This window comes from Macaca fascicularis, chromosome 16 (assembly GCF_037993035.2).
Source record: "Macaca fascicularis isolate 582-1 chromosome 16, T2T-MFA8v1.1".
Lineage (NCBI taxonomy): Eukaryota > Metazoa > Chordata > Mammalia > Primates > Cercopithecidae > Macaca > Macaca fascicularis.
This window is the reverse complement of record NC_088390.1, coordinates 6129621-6147690: the sequence shown is the minus strand read 5'-3', so window position 1 is coordinate 6147690 and position 18070 is coordinate 6129621. Positions and strand designations below refer to the sequence as shown.

Here is an 18070-nt window from a genome sequence, read left to right as displayed (position 1 = left end):
AAATTTCCCTCAGGGGAGGACAGAATGCCAATAAGCCCTAAGGCATAGCACAGTGAAAGAAAATGCTCACAACATATTAAATGGGAAAAAAGAACAAATGTGAGAAGGAATGAGTCAACGTTTATAAAACAAATTACGTAGAGAACAAAAGACCAAAAAGATGTTCCATGTTATTAGTTGTTACAGGTGCATTCTATTTTTATTTCTGCACTTGGAAAATTTTCAAATTCTCTAAAATAGATATGTGTTAACCCTCCCCCCAAAAAAACAAACAATACATGTTTTTGGAAATACACACAGAGTACAGTATCAACAGGTTTACCACAGACTTTTTATAAGCAATTCAAAGCATATCCAATAGCTGTTAGAATGACTACAGCATTCTGTCAAAGAGAAAATTCTTATTCTCAAGGCTCACAAAACCCAGGCTCTTACACACCCAACCCTTGGCAAAAACATGAACTTGGGTGCTCCATGGAGACCATAAGGCTACTAGCTTGGATAGACTGCATCTATCAGGATTCAAGTGGATTTTGCAAGAACAGCTGCCCAGCTGAGAACAAACAGATTCCATATTAATGCATGCTCTTCCATTTGAAAGGTGGCTGGGTGAGCACCACCATTAAATGACCAAACAAACAAAAAAACTTAGAAGAAATGTCAGTGGGAAAACATCCAGGTGATTAATGCATAAAGAATTCAGACACCCAAAAGAGGCTAAAAGAGGGGAAAAGGGAAGGGCACCACCTCTCTTCCTCCTCTCCCTGTGATTCCTTTATCAGTAGAATCACTAACAGCTGCTGGGAGAACAAACCTCACAACACAAGGTATAATGGCTGGTGGAGTGTCTCACATTAGTAACCTATTTGCAGATGGTGTTAGATTTCGCTCATCGGCCTCCTTTCGGAGCACCCCCACAAATAGCCTATGTCCTTGAGCACAAATATCAGGCGACAAAACTAATTACCCCAGATCTGAATTGATAGCAATGCAAATATCGAAGCTGCCCCCTGCTCACTCTCGCCTTGTGTTGAAACAAAGGAGCCAACAGGATCCTGAAGAGGACTGAGAATGAGCAGGTCTCTTTCCATCTCTAGTACGATCACAGGAAATTAGACAAGATCATTTGACTGGGCTTTAAAAACACATTACATTGGTCAAGTCCCTCTTGCTGGCAGAGAGTCAGATCATTAAGATGCGGATATCGCCTGGAATGTTCTTTTTCTGTCAAACTACACTCTTGGAGCTCCCCAAATCCATTTTCGCTAAGTAGCAAAAAACACTAGACATTTTATCTGGGGCCACAAATAAGCCTCAGATGGTGCTCAAAAGTGGTGGCACGACAAGGAACCCTCCCCCTTCTTTTCCTGTTTCCAAGCCCCACCTCTCACATCTGCTGCTCCTGGCCCCACAGCACGGCCAGCTCTAATTAAGCCCCTAGCTTCCTACCCCCAGGCTCAGCTCTGCCCCATTTAACACTCTACTGTGAGAATTTTCCATCATCAAAGTCTTTGCAAACATTTTCAATGGTTGTATTGTAGTCCACTGTATGGCTGTGGCATAATTTAACCATTCCCACATCACAGGACATTTGAGCTTGTTTTTCGGCCAAATTGGGATGAGATAGAGCTGCCACTGGGACTGCCCGGCAGCCTCCACACCACTGGCCTTTCCAAAGAGGATGTGTTTGGCACTTCAGAGGAGGCAAATACAGCCAGACATCCCCGAATTCACCTCTCTTGCCACCCTTAACATTCAGGAGGGAAGAGAGGATGCCATTCCCTGCAAAGAGGTCCCTGGCCTCTGCAGGTCTGGGTCTGATCAACTTCTAACCAATTTCACATCCATCAGATCTCAATGCTGGAGGCAGAATTTGCTTCTCCATCCTCAACAATGGTTGGAAGAGACCATTGCTCCCCAGGATTCAGCCCCACAGGGATATGGGCCATGTCTGGGCATGGCTGCCTGGCATCTTCAGGTGCCTCTCCAGGGCTGTGGTTCTCCACTGGGGGTGATTTTGCCCTCCAGAGGACATACGGCAATGTCTGGGGACTGTGTGTCACAATGGAGGGAAGATGTGCTATTGGCATCTAGTGGGTAGAGGCTAGGGATGCTGCTAGATATCCTACAACGCACAGACAGATCCCAACACGAGTATTATCCAACCCCAAATGCCAACAGATCCAAGGCTGTGAACCCCTGCTCTAGAGTGAAGTCAGAATTCCAGCAAATCCCCCGCCAGGCATCTGCAGAGCTCAGAGCTGAAGGGCTGACCGTTCAGAAGGTTTGAGTTCAAGTTACACCCACATCCAGGGGCGAGACAAGGGAGAATGGATGGACAGTCTGGGAGCCAAAGGCTCGCTCCATTGGGCAGACAGTGGTTTTAAAGGCACGACATCCAGGGCACTGTTCTTGCCCTACCTGAAATCCCTAACTCCAGAACCAGGTCCCAGGTCGACTTCTGCGGCAGCTTTGCCAAGGCATCTCTGAGGGTGCCCCTGAGAAAGGCTGTCTCCAGAAGGATCCAAGGAGAACCTCCCTCCTGCATTGGACAGGTCAGCTGCCTCACCCCACCCCCAACCCTATCCATGGAGGTGCCTCATCCTCCTCCCTGGAGGTTCCCACTTCTTCCTTCAGGCCCCCACATCCTCTCTTGTGGATTCCAACCCTTAGTGGTGTCTTGTGGTGTCTCTTAGACCTACTCCCTCCTTTATTAGCTCTCATCCTCTCCCTGCTCCACAACATCCTACCTGCAGCTATAAAGTGCCACACAAGCCATACCAGCCCCTCCCTGCCACACCAACAGTAGCTCCCTCCCACCCACTGAAAAAGGTCTAAACCCCGAGTCAGGCATCCAAGTGAGACGGCTCTGATGACTGCAGGAACACCAGGGTTCTTGGTCTCGTGCCGGTTTAGATAACCGGGTGGGGTGATTTTAAGGAGTGGAAAGTTTAATAGGTAAGAAAGAAGGAAGAAGAAAACAGCTCCCCCATACAGAGACAGAGGGAGGGGGGGTTCGAACAAAGAGAAAACCCCCGAGCGCAGCGGAAAAGTGGCTGCTTATATTGGGATGCTGGAGGAGGCGGTGTCTGATTTCCATAAGGCCCAGGGGATTGGTTTGATCAGGTGTGTCATTTCCGTAGCCCTCGAAAAACCTGGCCCTCCCACCTTAGCCCTTTACTACGCAAATGCAGGTCGCCATGATGTTCGAAACACATGGTGTTATCTGGAGGTGGCTATGACACTTGGTACACCTGGTGACAAGGAAAAGACGGCGGGAATCACCATACTGAGTGAACCCAGTTTCTTTTTTTTGTTTTTTTGAGACAGAGTCTTGCTCTGTCACCCAGGCTGGAGCGCAGTGGTGCCATCTTGGCTCACTGCAACCTCTGCCTCCTGGGGCAAGTGATTCTCCTCCTTCAGCCTCTCGAGTAGCTAGGCCTACAGGCAGGCGCCATCATGCCCAGCTAATTTTTTTTTTTTTTTCTCTTGAGACAGCATCTCGCTCTGTCACCCAGGCTGGAGTGCAGTGGCGCAATCTTGGCTCACTGCAAGCCCCACCTCCCGGGTTCACGCCATTCTCCTGCCTCAGCCTCCCGAGTAGCTGGGACTACAGGTGCCCGCCACCACGCCTGGCTAATTTTTATATTTTTAGTAGAGATGGGGGATTCACCATGTTGGCCAGGATGGTCTCGATCTCTTTACCTCATGATTCGCCCACCTCGGCCTCCCAAAGTGCAGGGATTACAGGTGTGAGCCACTGCACCCGGCCCTTTAAGCCGCCTTTTCTGTTAGAAAAGAGATGGTTTGGGGGTTGTTTCTTATTACAGGAAAATTTCCACCCAGAACCGTACAATCTGCCTAAAATAACTTCTTAATAACTCTTAAATCACAAGGCACTCTGCAATTTGTGCCCCCTGACCTTTCACAGCACCCCAAGTAACCCTGCACGCTGGGCTCCTTGGGCTGCTTTCCCGCCACCTCGTTCCTACTCAGCAGTTACCTCCTCTTGGAACACACTCCTCAATCCCCTCAGCCACCTGCCGACACCGCCCCGCATCCTCCAGTTCCAACCCTTCCCAAAAGTTGCAACCATCTTCCTTTCTCAGCCTCCTTCCAAGCCTTCCTCACCCCCTTCAGGCACTGCCCTTAATCTGCCTCCAGTGACAGTCACCTGCCCCTGGCTGTACCCAACGTCTCAGCCCTTGCGTTTTGCCAAGTCCCACTGAATATGTGCGGCCGATACCCACGTTAAACTTTAAAGCTGGAAATGATGACGCTGTTCCTCACAGCTGCAAATGGTGCAGCCCTAAACAATGGAACTCAGGAAACGCCACCCTCCCAGCCCCATCCCACCGCGCAGAGGCGGCCCGGATAAGGATCTGGTGTCACCACCGACCCCAGTGTGGTGAGTGCGGAGGACAGAGGTTGTTTCTGAGAAATCTGGATGCCCTTTCCGTGTAGTTCTGACCCAAACAACTCACGACTGCTCCGGCCAGAGCAGAGAAGGGAACTTGTCCTTGAAATGCACGGTGAGGGGAGATGGACAAGGTGCTAAGGTGTAATGGTACAAGACACCAAGAGCCTGCGTGTATCTTCCGGCACGTGCTCCAGTGTGAAACGGCAGCGATCTGGATTTATGCCAGTAAACATGAAGAAAGGCTGAAAATACAAGTTTAAGAGTTTTAAGTCTTTAAATTCTGGTCTGTAATCACAAATACGAACTCTCTGGACTGGCTGGGCACAGTGGTTCGTGCTTGTAATCCCAGCACTTTGGGAGGCCAAGGAGGGCAGATTACTTGAGCCCAGGAGTTAGAGACCAGTCTGGGCAACTTGGTGAGACCCCCGTCTCTGCAAAAAATACACAAAAAAATTAGCTGGGCATGGTAGTGTGTGCCTGTAGTCGCAGCTACTCAGGAGGCCAAGGTGGGAGGATCACTTGAGCCCAGGAGGCAGAGGCTACAGTGAGCTATGATCACACCACGGCATTCCAACCTGGGCATCAGAGCAGAAAAAAAAAAAGAACTTTCTGAGCCCTAACGAGGTACCCAAAGGGAGGAGCCCCAGAAAACTGAGGCATCTACCTAAAATGCTGCTTTGAACCCCCCAACACACACAAAAGACAGGTTATGAGGGTGCCTTGCCTCCCCCTCACACATCACTGATCGGGGTATAAAGTGAATACAATCCTTGCCAAGGATAACTTGGCAAAGTTTACCAAAATGATTAAGACACTCAGTCTTTGACCCAGCATCTCCAAGGAATATTCTTCTTCCAGATTCACTCATACAAAGTGATCTATGTACATACACGGGCAGTCTTTGCCGCATTGTTTGTGAAGGCTGGAAGTAGGCGAAATGCTGAACAGCAGGGAACTGGTTAAATAAATGATAGGACATCCGTGTAATGGTAAAAAAGCATGAGAAAGCACTCTGTGTCGCGTTGCGGGACAACCTCCGAGACAGGCTGTCCAGTGAAGGGTTCGGTGCAGAAGGGCAGGTGCGGCTCCTTCCCCGCTGCGGGGCTGGTTACAGAATGGGCAAGGATGCGGCTGCTTGGAGATTCAGTCTCTGTGGAAGTAGACATGAGAAGCCAGGACAATCCAGGCAAGGAAACGCATGGAGTGAGAGGAAGGCTTCCCTGCTATGCCCTTTGGCGTCTTCATTGTGCTCCAAGTAAGCACGTTCCTATTTAAAAATAGTCCGAAACACTAACGGCTCATGGCCACAATGGCCACCCCTTTCTTTTCCTCCTCTTCCTCCTCGTCTTCTCTGTCTCTTCCCCCTTCCATAACACCAAGTGGCAGCAGTATGTAAAAGCACGGGCTGTGTGTGGCGTCAGGAGCAGGGCCCGCAAAGCCGGCCGCTCTGTGCCTGTGTGTGAAGGCTCTCAGCTCTGCACACCTGCCCAGCCTCTCGCAGCAAGCAGGGATCTGAGTATCTCCCATTGGGAGCTACCGGGAGGATCAAAGCAGATAATCCCCCGCAGGAAGGCTCCCAGTGCCCTGCCCAGCACACAGCAGGCGTCTCCAAACTGGTTGCTCAAGGGCGGCCTGCTTTCAGCCTGGTCTGGCCCACAGAGTTCCTTTGATTCCAACGAGAGGGCCTCTCAAGGGAAGCGCTCTGAGCTACAGGTGCGAGGGAAGCCCTGGGAGGGTGGCTCATCCTCCTGAGAGCACCAGCAGGGCCGGCAGCTGAGCGGGCATCCTTGCTGCCTCTACCCATCGCTCTGCTCCCACGAGGAGGAGACAGGATGAGGAGGTCCCCAGGCCAGATGTCTGCAAATCAACAAACTGCCTTCGTGGCTCATTTCATTGTGTCGTGGGTGTCCTGATGCCCAAGACATCCTTGGCTGTGGCTTTAGAAACGCTGGTGATGCAGGAGAACCATTTCAAAGGATGCACTTGGATGGGAAGAAAGCACATGTGAAAGGCTTTATTCTCCAGTCCCCTCCAAGGGAGGCGTCCCCAGAGCGCGGTGGAACACAGGAAGCAGGGAGAGTGGGAGTAGGGGGTGCAGCAGCAGAAGGCTGTGCTGCTCCTGCAGGTCTGGTCATATCTGCTCTCATTGAAGTCCACCCCTGCACCCTTCAACCCCAAGCAGACTATGGAGCTATCTGAGTTCAAATCCTGACCCTACCACTTACCAGCTGTGTAACCTCAGGCACACAGCTCCAACTCTCTGCCTGTTTTCTCACCTGGAAGATGCAGATAATCACAGCACCTACGCTGTAGGGTTGGTAGGAGGATTACATGAGTTAACCCATAAAGCGCGTGGAATAGTACCTGGCATGGAATGAGTGATTAAGAATGGCAGCTTCTTGCTGGGCGCGGTGGCTCAAGCCTGTAATCCCAGCACTTTGGGAGGCCAAGACGGGTGGATCACGAGGTCAGGAGATCGAGACCATCCTGGCTAACACGGTGAAACCCCGTCTCTACTAAAAAAAAAAAATACAAAAAACTAGCCGGGCGAGGTGGCGGGCACCCGTAGTCCCAGCTACTCGGGAGGCTGAGGCAGGAGAATGGCGTGAACCCTGGAGGTGGAGCTTGCAGTGAGCTGAGATCCAGCCACTGCACTACAGCCTGGGCGACAGAGCGAGACTCTATCTCAAAAAAAAAAAAAAAAAAAAAAAGAATGGCAGCTTCTGTTGATTGTCATGATCGTCATCATCATCCTGGCCAAGGCCATCCTCTCGCCTTAGCCCTCCTCTTGCCTTAGCCCTGTTCTGCTACATTGCCAAGTACCAAAGCCACATTGAGGGTACTGCAACCCCAGCATATGTCAAACAGCCCCAGCACCAAGCCTACTGCCACAGAAGGCCATTTCTAGAGCCACAGCATCCGCCCCAATCTGGAGTCTGCTGGACTGCAGCCTGAGATCTCAGAGTTCCTTGGACAGAGTCTGCTGGGTCTCCCCAGCCTTGCTTCACACACTCCTGGCCCTGCTTTTCGCAAGGCCCCTCTGGCCTTGACCAACTTTCCCCACCCCAGAGCTGGCATGCAATGCAGGGTCAGTGGCCTTCGGTGCCTAGCCCTGCCCCTCCACGGGGTCATGCTCTACTCCTCAGCTCAGACTGAACCAACGATGCAAGTGTGGCTCCAGCCCCTGTCATCAGATTCACAGTCCAACACTGTCAGCACCAATAACAGAAAATCCATCAGCTATCCCCAAGTCCCGAGCCAGCATCTTCTGGCTTCCAAACCAAGTCAATTTAACATCTGACACTTGTGCCAAGAGTTGGCATCCAGAAAGGCACTCTCCTTTCGGCTCCTTCCGTCAGCCTTGCTGACAATTCCCCACCCAGCCTCACATGGCGGACAGAGGCGAAGGGCTCCCTGCCGGTTCCCTCTGTGGCACCTGCTGTATGCCTGCCTCCCACCCATGCCCGCATCCTCTGCTCCCATCTGGACTGCCAGAGTGGACACCCGCAGCCCAGCACAGGCGTCCCCGTCTCTTGGGACCACCACACACACTTAAAGGAAAGGGTTGTGAAATGATCATTTGGTCTTACTTTCTGGGAACAAAAGCCCGAGCAAGTCTCCACGGTCACATTGGCTTGTATCAGGGAGCTGGGGAAGGCGTGTGTGATGTTCTCTGGCAGTCGGAAGCACCCGCGGTAGGTGGCGGTCCGCCCTGCGGGGAAAGAGAGGGGTTTCTGGTAAGAGACGGTGTCCAGTTGTTGGTGCCTGGCACCAGGGAAAATGCTGGCTTTAGGTCCCGAGACAGGTATAAATAAACTGAGGAGGCGCAGATTTCAAATCAGGCAGGGAAAACGGCGCTGGGTGGGACATAGTCATGCTGAGCTCCTAAGAGAAACCAGGCATCAGGACCTTGACTGTCCAGGGTCACCTACAAGGGACCACGTGGCTGAAACGGCAGTGCTCAGCTCTTGCTTCTGTCAGTTCTCCATAAGTCATTCCTTCCACCCTTCCTCCCTTCCTCCTTCCCTCCCTCCCTTCTCCCTCCCTCCCTCTCTTCCTTCCTTCCCTCTCTTGCTTCTGCCAGTTCTCCTAATGCATGCATATCTTTCTTCCTTCCTTCCTTCCTTCCTTCCTTCCTTCCTTCCTTCCTTCCTTCCTTCCTTCCTTCTCTTGCTTCTGTCAATTCTCCATAATGCCCTTCCTTCTTTCCTTCCTTTCTTCCTTCTTTCCTTCCTTCTTTCCTTCCTTCCTTCTTTCCTTCCTTCCTTCTTTCCTTCCCTCCCTCCCTCCCTCCTTCCTTCCTTCCTTCCTTCCTTCCCTTCCTTCAACAAATTTGGATGGTGCATTTACTAGGTGCCAGATTCCTTCCATGGTAGGTGACCTGACAGGCTGATCCTGTGAAAAATCCGATATCTTCCCAGAAGATGCATTAAAAGAAAAGCAGACGTGGAAATCTGACACCCGGCCAGGTTTGCTCTTGCCGTGCCATTGGAGTCATCCCACTGCTTTGCCTCTGTGCAAGGTTTGCCTCTCTCTGATCTCGAACTCCCACTCAATTTCTAGGAACACTCCTCAAGCCCATGTTACAAAGAAGCCTCCCGCCAAGCCTCCTGCTGCTCTGTAGAACCTCCAGGTGGAAATGTCCCGTGCCCTAGCTGGCTTCCTCGGAGCTGAACGAACTTTCTGGAATGTTCTTGCATCAACTGCTCATATTTCTTCCAGACTCGTCAGGGTTTCTCTAGACGGCATCCTGATTCTTACCCCATGCTCCTCGCCACACGGGGTCTCCCAGGGCTGAGCATCTCCCCCGGCTCTCTAGCTGCCACACCACGTGGTGCAAGCAGAAACCGTCTCACCAGCCAGAATCCGCCAAGTAGGACCAAACCCTGGATCTCAATTGACCACAGCACTGAGGTCCACGTGTCAGGGCACGACCTATTAGGGCACAGACACCAGCCTAGTGTGAGGAAAACACCAGGGCTTAGGGTCATAAGTGCTTAGGTTCAAGTCCTTGCACTGCCAGTGACTAGCTCTGCAACTCTGCCATGTCTCACGCTCAGACTCTCAATTTCCTCAGCTACATACAGCGTAGCTCCTAGGGTAGTCATGAGGAACAATGTATACCCACGCATATCCCCTGATGGGGCCGCGTCTCCCCACCACCCTGTTTCTGCCCTGGCTTTTGGTGTCAAGGTCGAGGGTGGTGGCAGGTGCTGGGCTCACAAATCTCTTTCTCATTCTTTGGCATGATTGGAGCCTCAAAGAACAAACATTGCAATGGACTGGGCACTGGTCCTCAACCAGCTCCACAGGGGTAGAAGAGACAATGGGGAGAGTCAGCAGGGCAGGCATGATCCAGAGATGGGGGACGGATCAAGATTCCAGCAAGCCCCGGGACACAGGGAGGGACAAAAGGGGGCCACGGGGCCTCCAGAACACAGCTCCTGAGGGGAGGCTACATCCTGGGTGACCCCTGTGTTCCCCACACCCAGCCCCGATCCCGACACACAGCAGGCACCCACTATGTGCTGAGCGAATGAATGAACTGAATGAGATAAAGCACGAAGGCACTGCATATACTGCAACAGGTGAGCGATCCGTGAGCCGCTAAAGAAGGAAGCCTTGGCTGCCTCTGATGCAACTCTCAGGACACAGGTTGTCACCTGGTACAGTCCGGTCTCCCTCACTCCCCAGGAGGGAGCCTGAGGGCCACTTGGGGCAGAATGATGCCTCCAAGGTGAAGACGTTGATGACTGGCTCAGAACCCACTCTGATTCCAATCTGGGGAGCACATTCATGGGTCTTACTCCTTGTGAATGTTCCTTGCTGGCAGAAGCTGCAGCTCACAATGGTGGTCACCTGGTCACCTCTTGATCCTGTCAGTTCCTCCCCTCAAGAAGGGGGCAGGAAGGCAAGGGTACCTCACAGGGCGCTCCACAGCCTGTCCACAGGGGCAGCTAGGACACCATCTTCAACACTAACCATGACAGCAAGTCCAGCCAACTCCAGATCTAGGGCTGGCTTGAATGATTGGACCATCTGTCTCTTAATCCATGGGTGACCTAAAGCAAAACAACTGCCTCTCAGAACCAATGACTGGGCAGGCAGGTGGGGCTGGGAGGGCCACCAGGAGTCCACATATAGAATTGGTCTTACTTGGGGGCAGGAATGTTGTTTGAAACCAAAGAAATAAAAGCTCCAATAAGCCAGCATGGAGCAGTTTGGTCTTCAGGAAGCCTATTTGGATGTCCAAGTGGCAGGACAGGACTCTGCCCGTGTGCCATGGCGAACCCCTGGGTGAGGTCAGAGCCTGGCAGAGTAGGTGAGAAACTGTCGAGCTAATGGTGTCACTGGTGAACCGTAAGCTAAACGGTGTGTTGTCAGTTTCTCCACCCGTCTCCATTGCCCCATCTGGACCCCTGAGCTCTCAGACACATCCTGTTTGAATGCAAGAGGCACCTAAGAAGCACCGGTCAGCTGGGGTCAAACACGGAGCAGCTCTCCCTGGCACTGGGACCCCACAGATAGCTGCCAGCCCGGGTGGCTTTTAGGTTCAGCCACGGTTATCAGGGCTCAGCTTCTGTGCTGCTTGGAAAACCCATTCCCCGCTAGGACAGCCCTCCCAGAACCCCTGTGAAGCCTTAGCTTTTGATCCAACACCTCGTGTGTGTGTGTGTGTGTGTGTGTGTGACAGAGTTTCACTCTGTCACCCAGGCTGGAGTACAATGGCATGATCTCAGCTCACTGCAACCTCCGTCTCCTGGGTTCAAGTGATTCTCCCACCTCATCCTCCTGAATAGCTGAGATTACAGGTGCCTGCCACCACGTCCAGCTAGTTTTTGTATTTTTAGTAGAGACGGGGTTTCACCATGTTGGTCAGGCTGGTCTCGAACTCCTGACCTCGTGATCTGCCCGCCTTGGCCTCCCAAAGTACTGGGATTACAGGCATGAGCCACCACGCCCAGCTGATCCAATACCTCTTTACCTGGGCTCTGCCCCATTCTTGAACTAATTCGTCAGCTCTCCTGGAGCCCTGTTACTAGGGCATGACCAGAGGCGGTCGTGTCCATGAGTCAGCAAGCCAGGACCCAGGGCTGTGCCTCTGCCTCCATCACCGCTGCCCTACCCTTGCCAGTGGTGGGGGTGGTCTCCCAGGCTCTGACTCCTTCCCAACCCACCTCTCCCAACCATGAAAAGAACGGTCCCCAGCATGTGCAATGGTGCACAGCCCTATTATTTTATCAAGGAGCCTTCTGTGATTAGAGGAAGTGGATTTGTGCTCATCATCTTGCAGTGAGGACAAATCTGAGTTTCCAACTCCTCCTTTGAGTTGGGCCCCTTCAGGGCCATCTCTATTTGCTAGCCCTTTGCACTGAAATTCCTCGGAGTCCAATCTTGCTGCCTGACGTGTCAGCTTGGTTGACTGTTTCCTCCTGAGTTCCACCACTTTGAACTCAGCACTCAGTGAGCATTCGCCGCTGGGCACCCCTACGCTTGGGCTGGTGGCACAGCTCTCAAGGGGACACTGCATTTGGCTCTGCCAGAACCTCCAGGTGACCCAGAGCCAACTTTCATGTTGAAACTTTCAGGCAGATCATATAAATTCGAACCCCCAAATGCATACAAATGCAAGCCTGTGCGGTGGTTACAAATTCTTAGGAAGACGTTTATCTTCACCTGAACTCAGGTCAAGACAGACAAGCTTTGTTCTAACTCTCTGAATGGGTGGGAGATATATTTTTTTTTTAATCTAAACTTCCGCTGCTTTACATTTCAGTGAAATTGAATCCCACTGTATACAGAAGTTTCAATCCAATTCCTTGCCCTGAGAAGCCCAAGGCCTCCTTCCCTATCCTGCTTAGACATTAAGATCTAAACTGAGTGGCCACCCAGCCTGGCGGCTTCCCTCCGCTGAGCCCCAGGGCCACACAGCATATCTGTAACTCTCTCCACTGTGGCTCTTTGTTCTTCATTTCTGGATCCAAGGGATTGTCTTACTTTCCTGCTAGTTCAGCTATGCATTTACAATAATGTTTGCTAAATGTTCTGCAGCATTTCTAGGTGCTTTATAGTTAGGGAATTTTCTGATTGTCTGGCTCACACCATTGCTAGAAATCTAGGTCTCCCGGCTGGGTGCGTGGCTCACGCCTGCAATCCCAGCCCTTTGGGAGGCTAAGACAGGCAGATCACCTGAGGTCAGTGATTCAAGACCAGCCTGGCCAACATGGTGAAACCCCATCTCTACTAAAAATACAAAAAAACAGTAGCTGGGTGTGGTGGCGGGTGCCTGTAATCCCAGCTCCTCGGGAGGCTGAAGCGGGAGAATTGCTTGAACCTGAGAGGTGGAGGTTGCAGTGAGCCAAAATCGTGGCACTGCACTCTAGCCTGGCCTGGGTGACAGACTGAGACTCTATCTCAAAAATAAAAAATAAAATATAAAAATTTTTTAGAAAGAAAGAAATCTAGGTCTCCCTCTGCAATTTGCAAAATAGACTATAGCTCAGAGAGGGCAGTAAGCTGCCGGAGGCCACACAGCATGTCTGAGGCACACTCAGGCCTCCCAATCAGTCTCTCTCTCCTGCAGGGGACAAGCAAAGGTATGCTTCAGTGAGGAACTCAAGCAATTAAGCCTTTGATGGACCCTAGCCCCATCCCCGCCCTGCCAGGAGCCTGTCCAGTGATGGCAATAGGGAAGGGAGGGCGGAGGCTAGCACAGGTTCTGCCCCAGGTAGTTTGGAATGAGAGGCTGTGGGAGACAAGCAGTCGGAGTGAGTGGGATGGACAGGGCTCAGGGAGAGGCTGGCCCACTCACGCTTCCTGGAGCCCGGCTGCAGCTCGTCTACACGGTACACGGAGAGCCGGTCCACAGCGCCACACACAGAGCCCTTCTCGCCTTTGCACTCATGGCTACACTCTTCCAGCCCGACGCTCGTCGCTGGCAGCCGGTTCCCACAGTAACACTCCGCCCCGGCCTCCAAACCGGCGTAGACATAGGACCTGAAGGGAGACAGGGCCTGGGTGAGTCCGGACCTTGGCCCAGAGCTAGGGCTGGGGTCTAAACTGCAGGCTGTTTCAGCTTGATCTAGACTAGAAAGTATGTTTAAGTAAGGACCTTGTCTTTTCTTTCTCCTGCCTCAGATTCTCCATCTGCCTAAGAGGGATAACTCATTGCTACCTGGCAGACTGTGGAGAGGATTTACATGGTCATGCAATGGCAACTGGGTCTGGAGTCAGGATATGGGCTGGACTTGAAGCTGAGTTTGGGTCTGGGTGAACATGCAGACAGGGGCTACAGCTGTCAGCCTATGGCTGGTCTTAGGAATCAGTCTCCAGCCACACTCAAGGGTCACCTGGCTAAGTTCAGGGAACAGTCTTTCCTTTGTGATAAACTAATGGAACCAGCCCTATTGCTCCCTCTCGCCAGCCTTCAGTTCTGCCCTGCAGGGTGCCTGGTTACAGGTTATAATGGGTCTAAATCTGTGATGTGCCTGTAAACTGGTTCTCAGTATGTGACCGGGAGAGCTCTGGTTTGTACTGTTTGCCAATTTCTGTGGTGTAAACACTCCCACTGTAGAAGATTTTAAGCTACCAATAGTTTTATAATGGGCTCACAACAACTCTAAAAATTTAAGAGTTTACCCTGGTGAGTGGCCATGAGCTGGTCTGAATTGCCTGCCACATGTCATGTCTTGTTATACACAGCCCCCATCTCCACAGCCATTTCTCTACTTATTTTTACCTAGTTGTAATACCATAGGTAAAGAAAGGTTGGAAATGGAACCCACAGTGAATCACACAGGACTCCAACTACAGAAAGCAGTCAATACTTTCAAATCAGTGGATCTAGATGTGAAAAGCCCAGACTGAAAATCCAAACACAAGCTTCAAGTCCCCATTTGACCACATCCTAGCGGTGAGACGCTGAATGTCACTTACCATCTCCGAGTCTCAGTTTCCTGATCTATTAGGAGACTAAAAAGAGAATGTATCATCCTGTTTCCACTTTATCTAGACTATGACGTATGTTTCCGTAAGGACCTTGTCTTTTCTTTCCCCAGCCTCAGTTTCTCCATCTGTAAAATGGGGATAACCCATTGCTACCTAGCCGACTGTGGAAAGAATTTATATGACATAACAAAGGTGAAAAAAATCTGTGGGATAAATAAGTGAAGGGTGAAGTCTGATTCTGTTTAACCCACCTCTCTCAGATGTGTACACACACACACACACACACACAGTCAATTGTGAAGGCCTTGACATTAGGGACCATTGCCCTGGCATATGACAAGTGTCTGGCAACTACTGGGTGAGCTGGAAGTATCAGCAAAAGTAAACCTTGTTATACACACAAGGTGAAAATACTTTTCCTACCAGAGCTGGAAAGATTCTCTCAGAGAAGTCTCAGTTAAAGCCCTTTATCCAATTGTAAAACATATTAAGTAAATGGAGTCCCAGGGAAGGAAAAGAACTCACCAAAGCCACACGCTGAGTCCCTGCTATGGCTGGACTGGAAGTTGCAACTCCCTGCACTCAGCACCAGCACCCAAGCTCCCAGTACCAGGTCATCACCCAACTCCCAGCACCAGGCCATCACCCAGCTCTCAGCACCCAGGCCATCACCCAGCACCCAGCACCCAGCTCTCAGCACCCAGGCCATCACCCAGCACCCAGCTCCCAGCACCCAAGCCATCTGCCAACAAACTTTCTTTCTTCTGGACAACTGGGATCTGATCAGTTCGTTCTAATTATGCTATGACAGCCAACTGGTAGCTGATATGCCTCGTCATTCTGGAACTGTCCCTGGACCTTCCTCCCAGTGGAATCAACAGCCCAGGACCCAGCACTCACCGCTCCGCACACGCATCCTGGCAGTGGGAGACAGTCATCTTTCTCAAGTCATAAAACACAGCTCCTTTCAGAGTCCTCTCGTGGCCATCATCACTGAAGCATCCAACGTAGGTGCCTGCAGAAAGGGAAGCATGGCTGACACCAGAGGCCCAGGAATCACGGGCCCACCCTTAGGAAAAGCCAGGGGCACCTCTCCCTTCCTGGCCAAGGCCACTTTCAGAGAAGCCCGGGGGATGAGAGCTGCAGGCAACCTCCCCCTCAGTGCTGAGTCAACGGAGCATCCGACACCTCCCTCTTGTTTGTTTCCTGCCCATTTTCTCTTAGTTAATGGCCCACTGTCCACCCAGACAGCTCTGCCAGGAGCCTGGCGTCAGCCTGACCACTGCTTTCTTCCACTGCCCCCAACTCACAAGTTGGGAAGGCTGGATTACCTCTCATGGGCTCCACCCCTCCTCTCCAGCCCTGCCCTCCCTGGGCTCAGAGCGGCCTCTCTACCTTGGCAAGTGTCCTGAGAGACAAGGTCCTTGTGGGCCAAAGAGAAGAAATCCCTTAGGGCAAGTTTGATTTTAGCAAATTCAAGGAAGAGCTTTCAAACGGGGCAAGCTATCTCAAGATAAAGTCTGTCATCCTAAGAGGGAGGAAGGCCCCATCTCTGGAGTGTGTCTGCAGAGTCCGTTAAGAGTAGGAGAAAGCATCCTGTGTGGGAAACAGCAGGGCCAAGTGACCGCAGAGGCCTCTCCAGGCTGGTCACCTGCACACATCCCGGGAAGGGGATGCCGGGGACACCCATGCTGCAGTGGCAGTGAGAGGCCAGCCGTGCCCGCACGCACCAGCGAGAGTCTCTCACAGTCCTGCCCTGCCACCCCGAGGGAGGGAGACATCTCCCAGAGATGCGCAGAGGAGCTCGGAGATGGCAGTCCCGAAGCGAACGCGGGTAGGCATGTAAATGTCACCCGCACCAGTGTTTTGAAGGAGCGGCGTGGGAATCTGCAAACACGCCGTCACACAGCCCCCAAGCTGTGAACGCACACCCACAATAGCTGCGCAGAGATCTGGATCGGGCACCTGTGATAAAGACGCCGCACGTCTCCGCAGGAAGGGCTGCGTTCCGCTCATTCATGTCATCTGGGGAGCGCGCCGCTGCCTCCAGAGAAATCAGGCTGCCTCTGGGAAGTAACACGCCCAAGGCCTCCCAGCAGCCTGCCAGCGGCTCCCAAGCGGCTTTTCAGGGAGGAGAAAAGTCCCGATGGTCCACAGGCCTGGGTGCTCCATGAGGGCAACGGAGACTGTCTTTGTTCCTGCCAAGAGCCTGGTCTGGGGCAGTGGCTGGGGGAGCCAAGGTACCACTGAGTGGCCTAGGGGAGGAAGCCTGCCAACCATCCGCTTCTGGCCCCTAATCGAGGAGTGACTTTTATTTGTATTTAGCAGAGAGCCGAAATACAAAGGCGGGGGCTGGGCGCGGTGGCTCACACCTATAATCCCAGCACTTTGGGAGGCCGGGGCGGGTGGATCACTTGAGATCAGGAGTTCAAGACCAGCATGGTCAACATGGTGAAACCCTGTCTCTACTAAATATAAAAAAAATTTTTTTGAAAAATAGCTGGATGTGGTGGCACACACCTGTAATCCCAGCTACTCCAGAGGCTGAGGCAGGAGAATCACTTGAACCTGGGAGGTGGAGGTTGCAGTGAGCCAGGATCGTGCCACTGCACTCCAGCCTGCGTGACAGAGTGAGACTCTGTCTGACAGTAAACGCCACATTTAATTCCACCTCTGCCCTCGCTAAATAACTTCAACCTTCTGTGCCACGGTTTCCTCACCTGTCGAACACATACGTGCCCACCCACACCGCCTCCCCTTGCTCAGGCTCATGTCTCCTGCCTCCAGGTTTGGGCCTGTCACTGCTCATCCCTCCTACCTACCCTTCGCTTCCTGCCTGTCCTCAGGCCTTACATCTCCGACCCTGACCATGCCAGCGCACAGTGGCCTCCCCTTCCTCTGGGTTTTTATATGCTGTGCTTGAAAAACTCATCCACCATCTATACCCTTGCCATTAGCTGTTGGAGTCAAAAATCTTTTACACCTGGCCGGGTGCAGTGGCTTGTGCCTGTAATCCCAGCACTTTGGGAGGCTGACGTGGGTGGATCACCGGAGGTCGGCAGTTCGAGACCAGCATGGTCAACATGGTGAAACCCCATTTCTACTAAAACTACGAAAAATTAGCCTGGTGTGGTAGCACATGCCTATAGTCCCAGCTACTCGGGAGGCTGAGGCAAGAGAATTGCTTGAACCTGGGAGGCAGAGGTTGCGGTGAGCCGAGATGGTGCCACTGCACTCCAGCCCGGCGACAGAGCAAGACTCCATCTCCAAATATATATCTTTTACACCTATGCATCCTATCTCTGCAACATGATTGAAGGCTCCTAGAGGACAGGAATCACACCTTTACCAGAGCTGGTGACCTCCCGGTGACTCGCCAGGGATAGGCACAATGTCATCATCCACGCCTGACTGTGAACGGTGGGTTCCAGCTCCTAAAAACCATGCTGACATGCCTGGAGGGTGCAAAGTTAGGAGCCGAGAGCCTAAATACAAAGGCTGGGGTCAGGCGTGGTGGCTTACACCTGTAATCCCAGCACTTTGGGGGACCAAGGCAGGCGGATCACTTGAGGTCAGGAGTTTGAGACCATCCTGGCCAAGATGGTGAGACCCCGTCTCTACTAAAAATACAAAATATATATATATACAAAAAATTATCTGGGAGTGATGGTGCATGCCTGTAGTCTCAGCTACTCAGGAGGC

The 18070-nt window shown here is 52.1% G+C and overlaps 1 protein-coding gene and 1 long non-coding RNA gene across 9 annotated transcripts in view; both read right to left on the bottom strand.

Moving 5' to 3' along the window:
• WSCD1 (WSC domain containing 1) overlaps positions 1-18070 on the bottom strand; it is a 248354-nt gene that overhangs the window by 22659 nt on the left and 207625 nt on the right. For all 8 annotated transcript variants that reach the window (XM_005582657.5, XM_045375512.3, XM_045375513.3 and 5 more), the window contains 3 exons: positions 15269-15383; positions 13233-13417; positions 8011-8132 (listed from right to left, as the gene is read on the bottom strand). In XM_005582657.5, the coding sequence (XP_005582714.3) occupies positions 8011-8132; positions 13233-13417; positions 15269-15383 (422 nt within the window). The remainder of the gene's footprint in view (positions 1-8010; positions 8133-13232; positions 13418-15268; positions 15384-18070) is intronic.
• Positions 174-8004, bottom strand: LOC135967922 (uncharacterized). The gene is made up of 2 exons (XR_010582243.2): positions 6785-8004; positions 174-6402 (listed from the first exon to the last, which is right to left on the bottom strand). It is a non-coding gene; the product is annotated as an uncharacterized lncRNA (long non-coding RNA).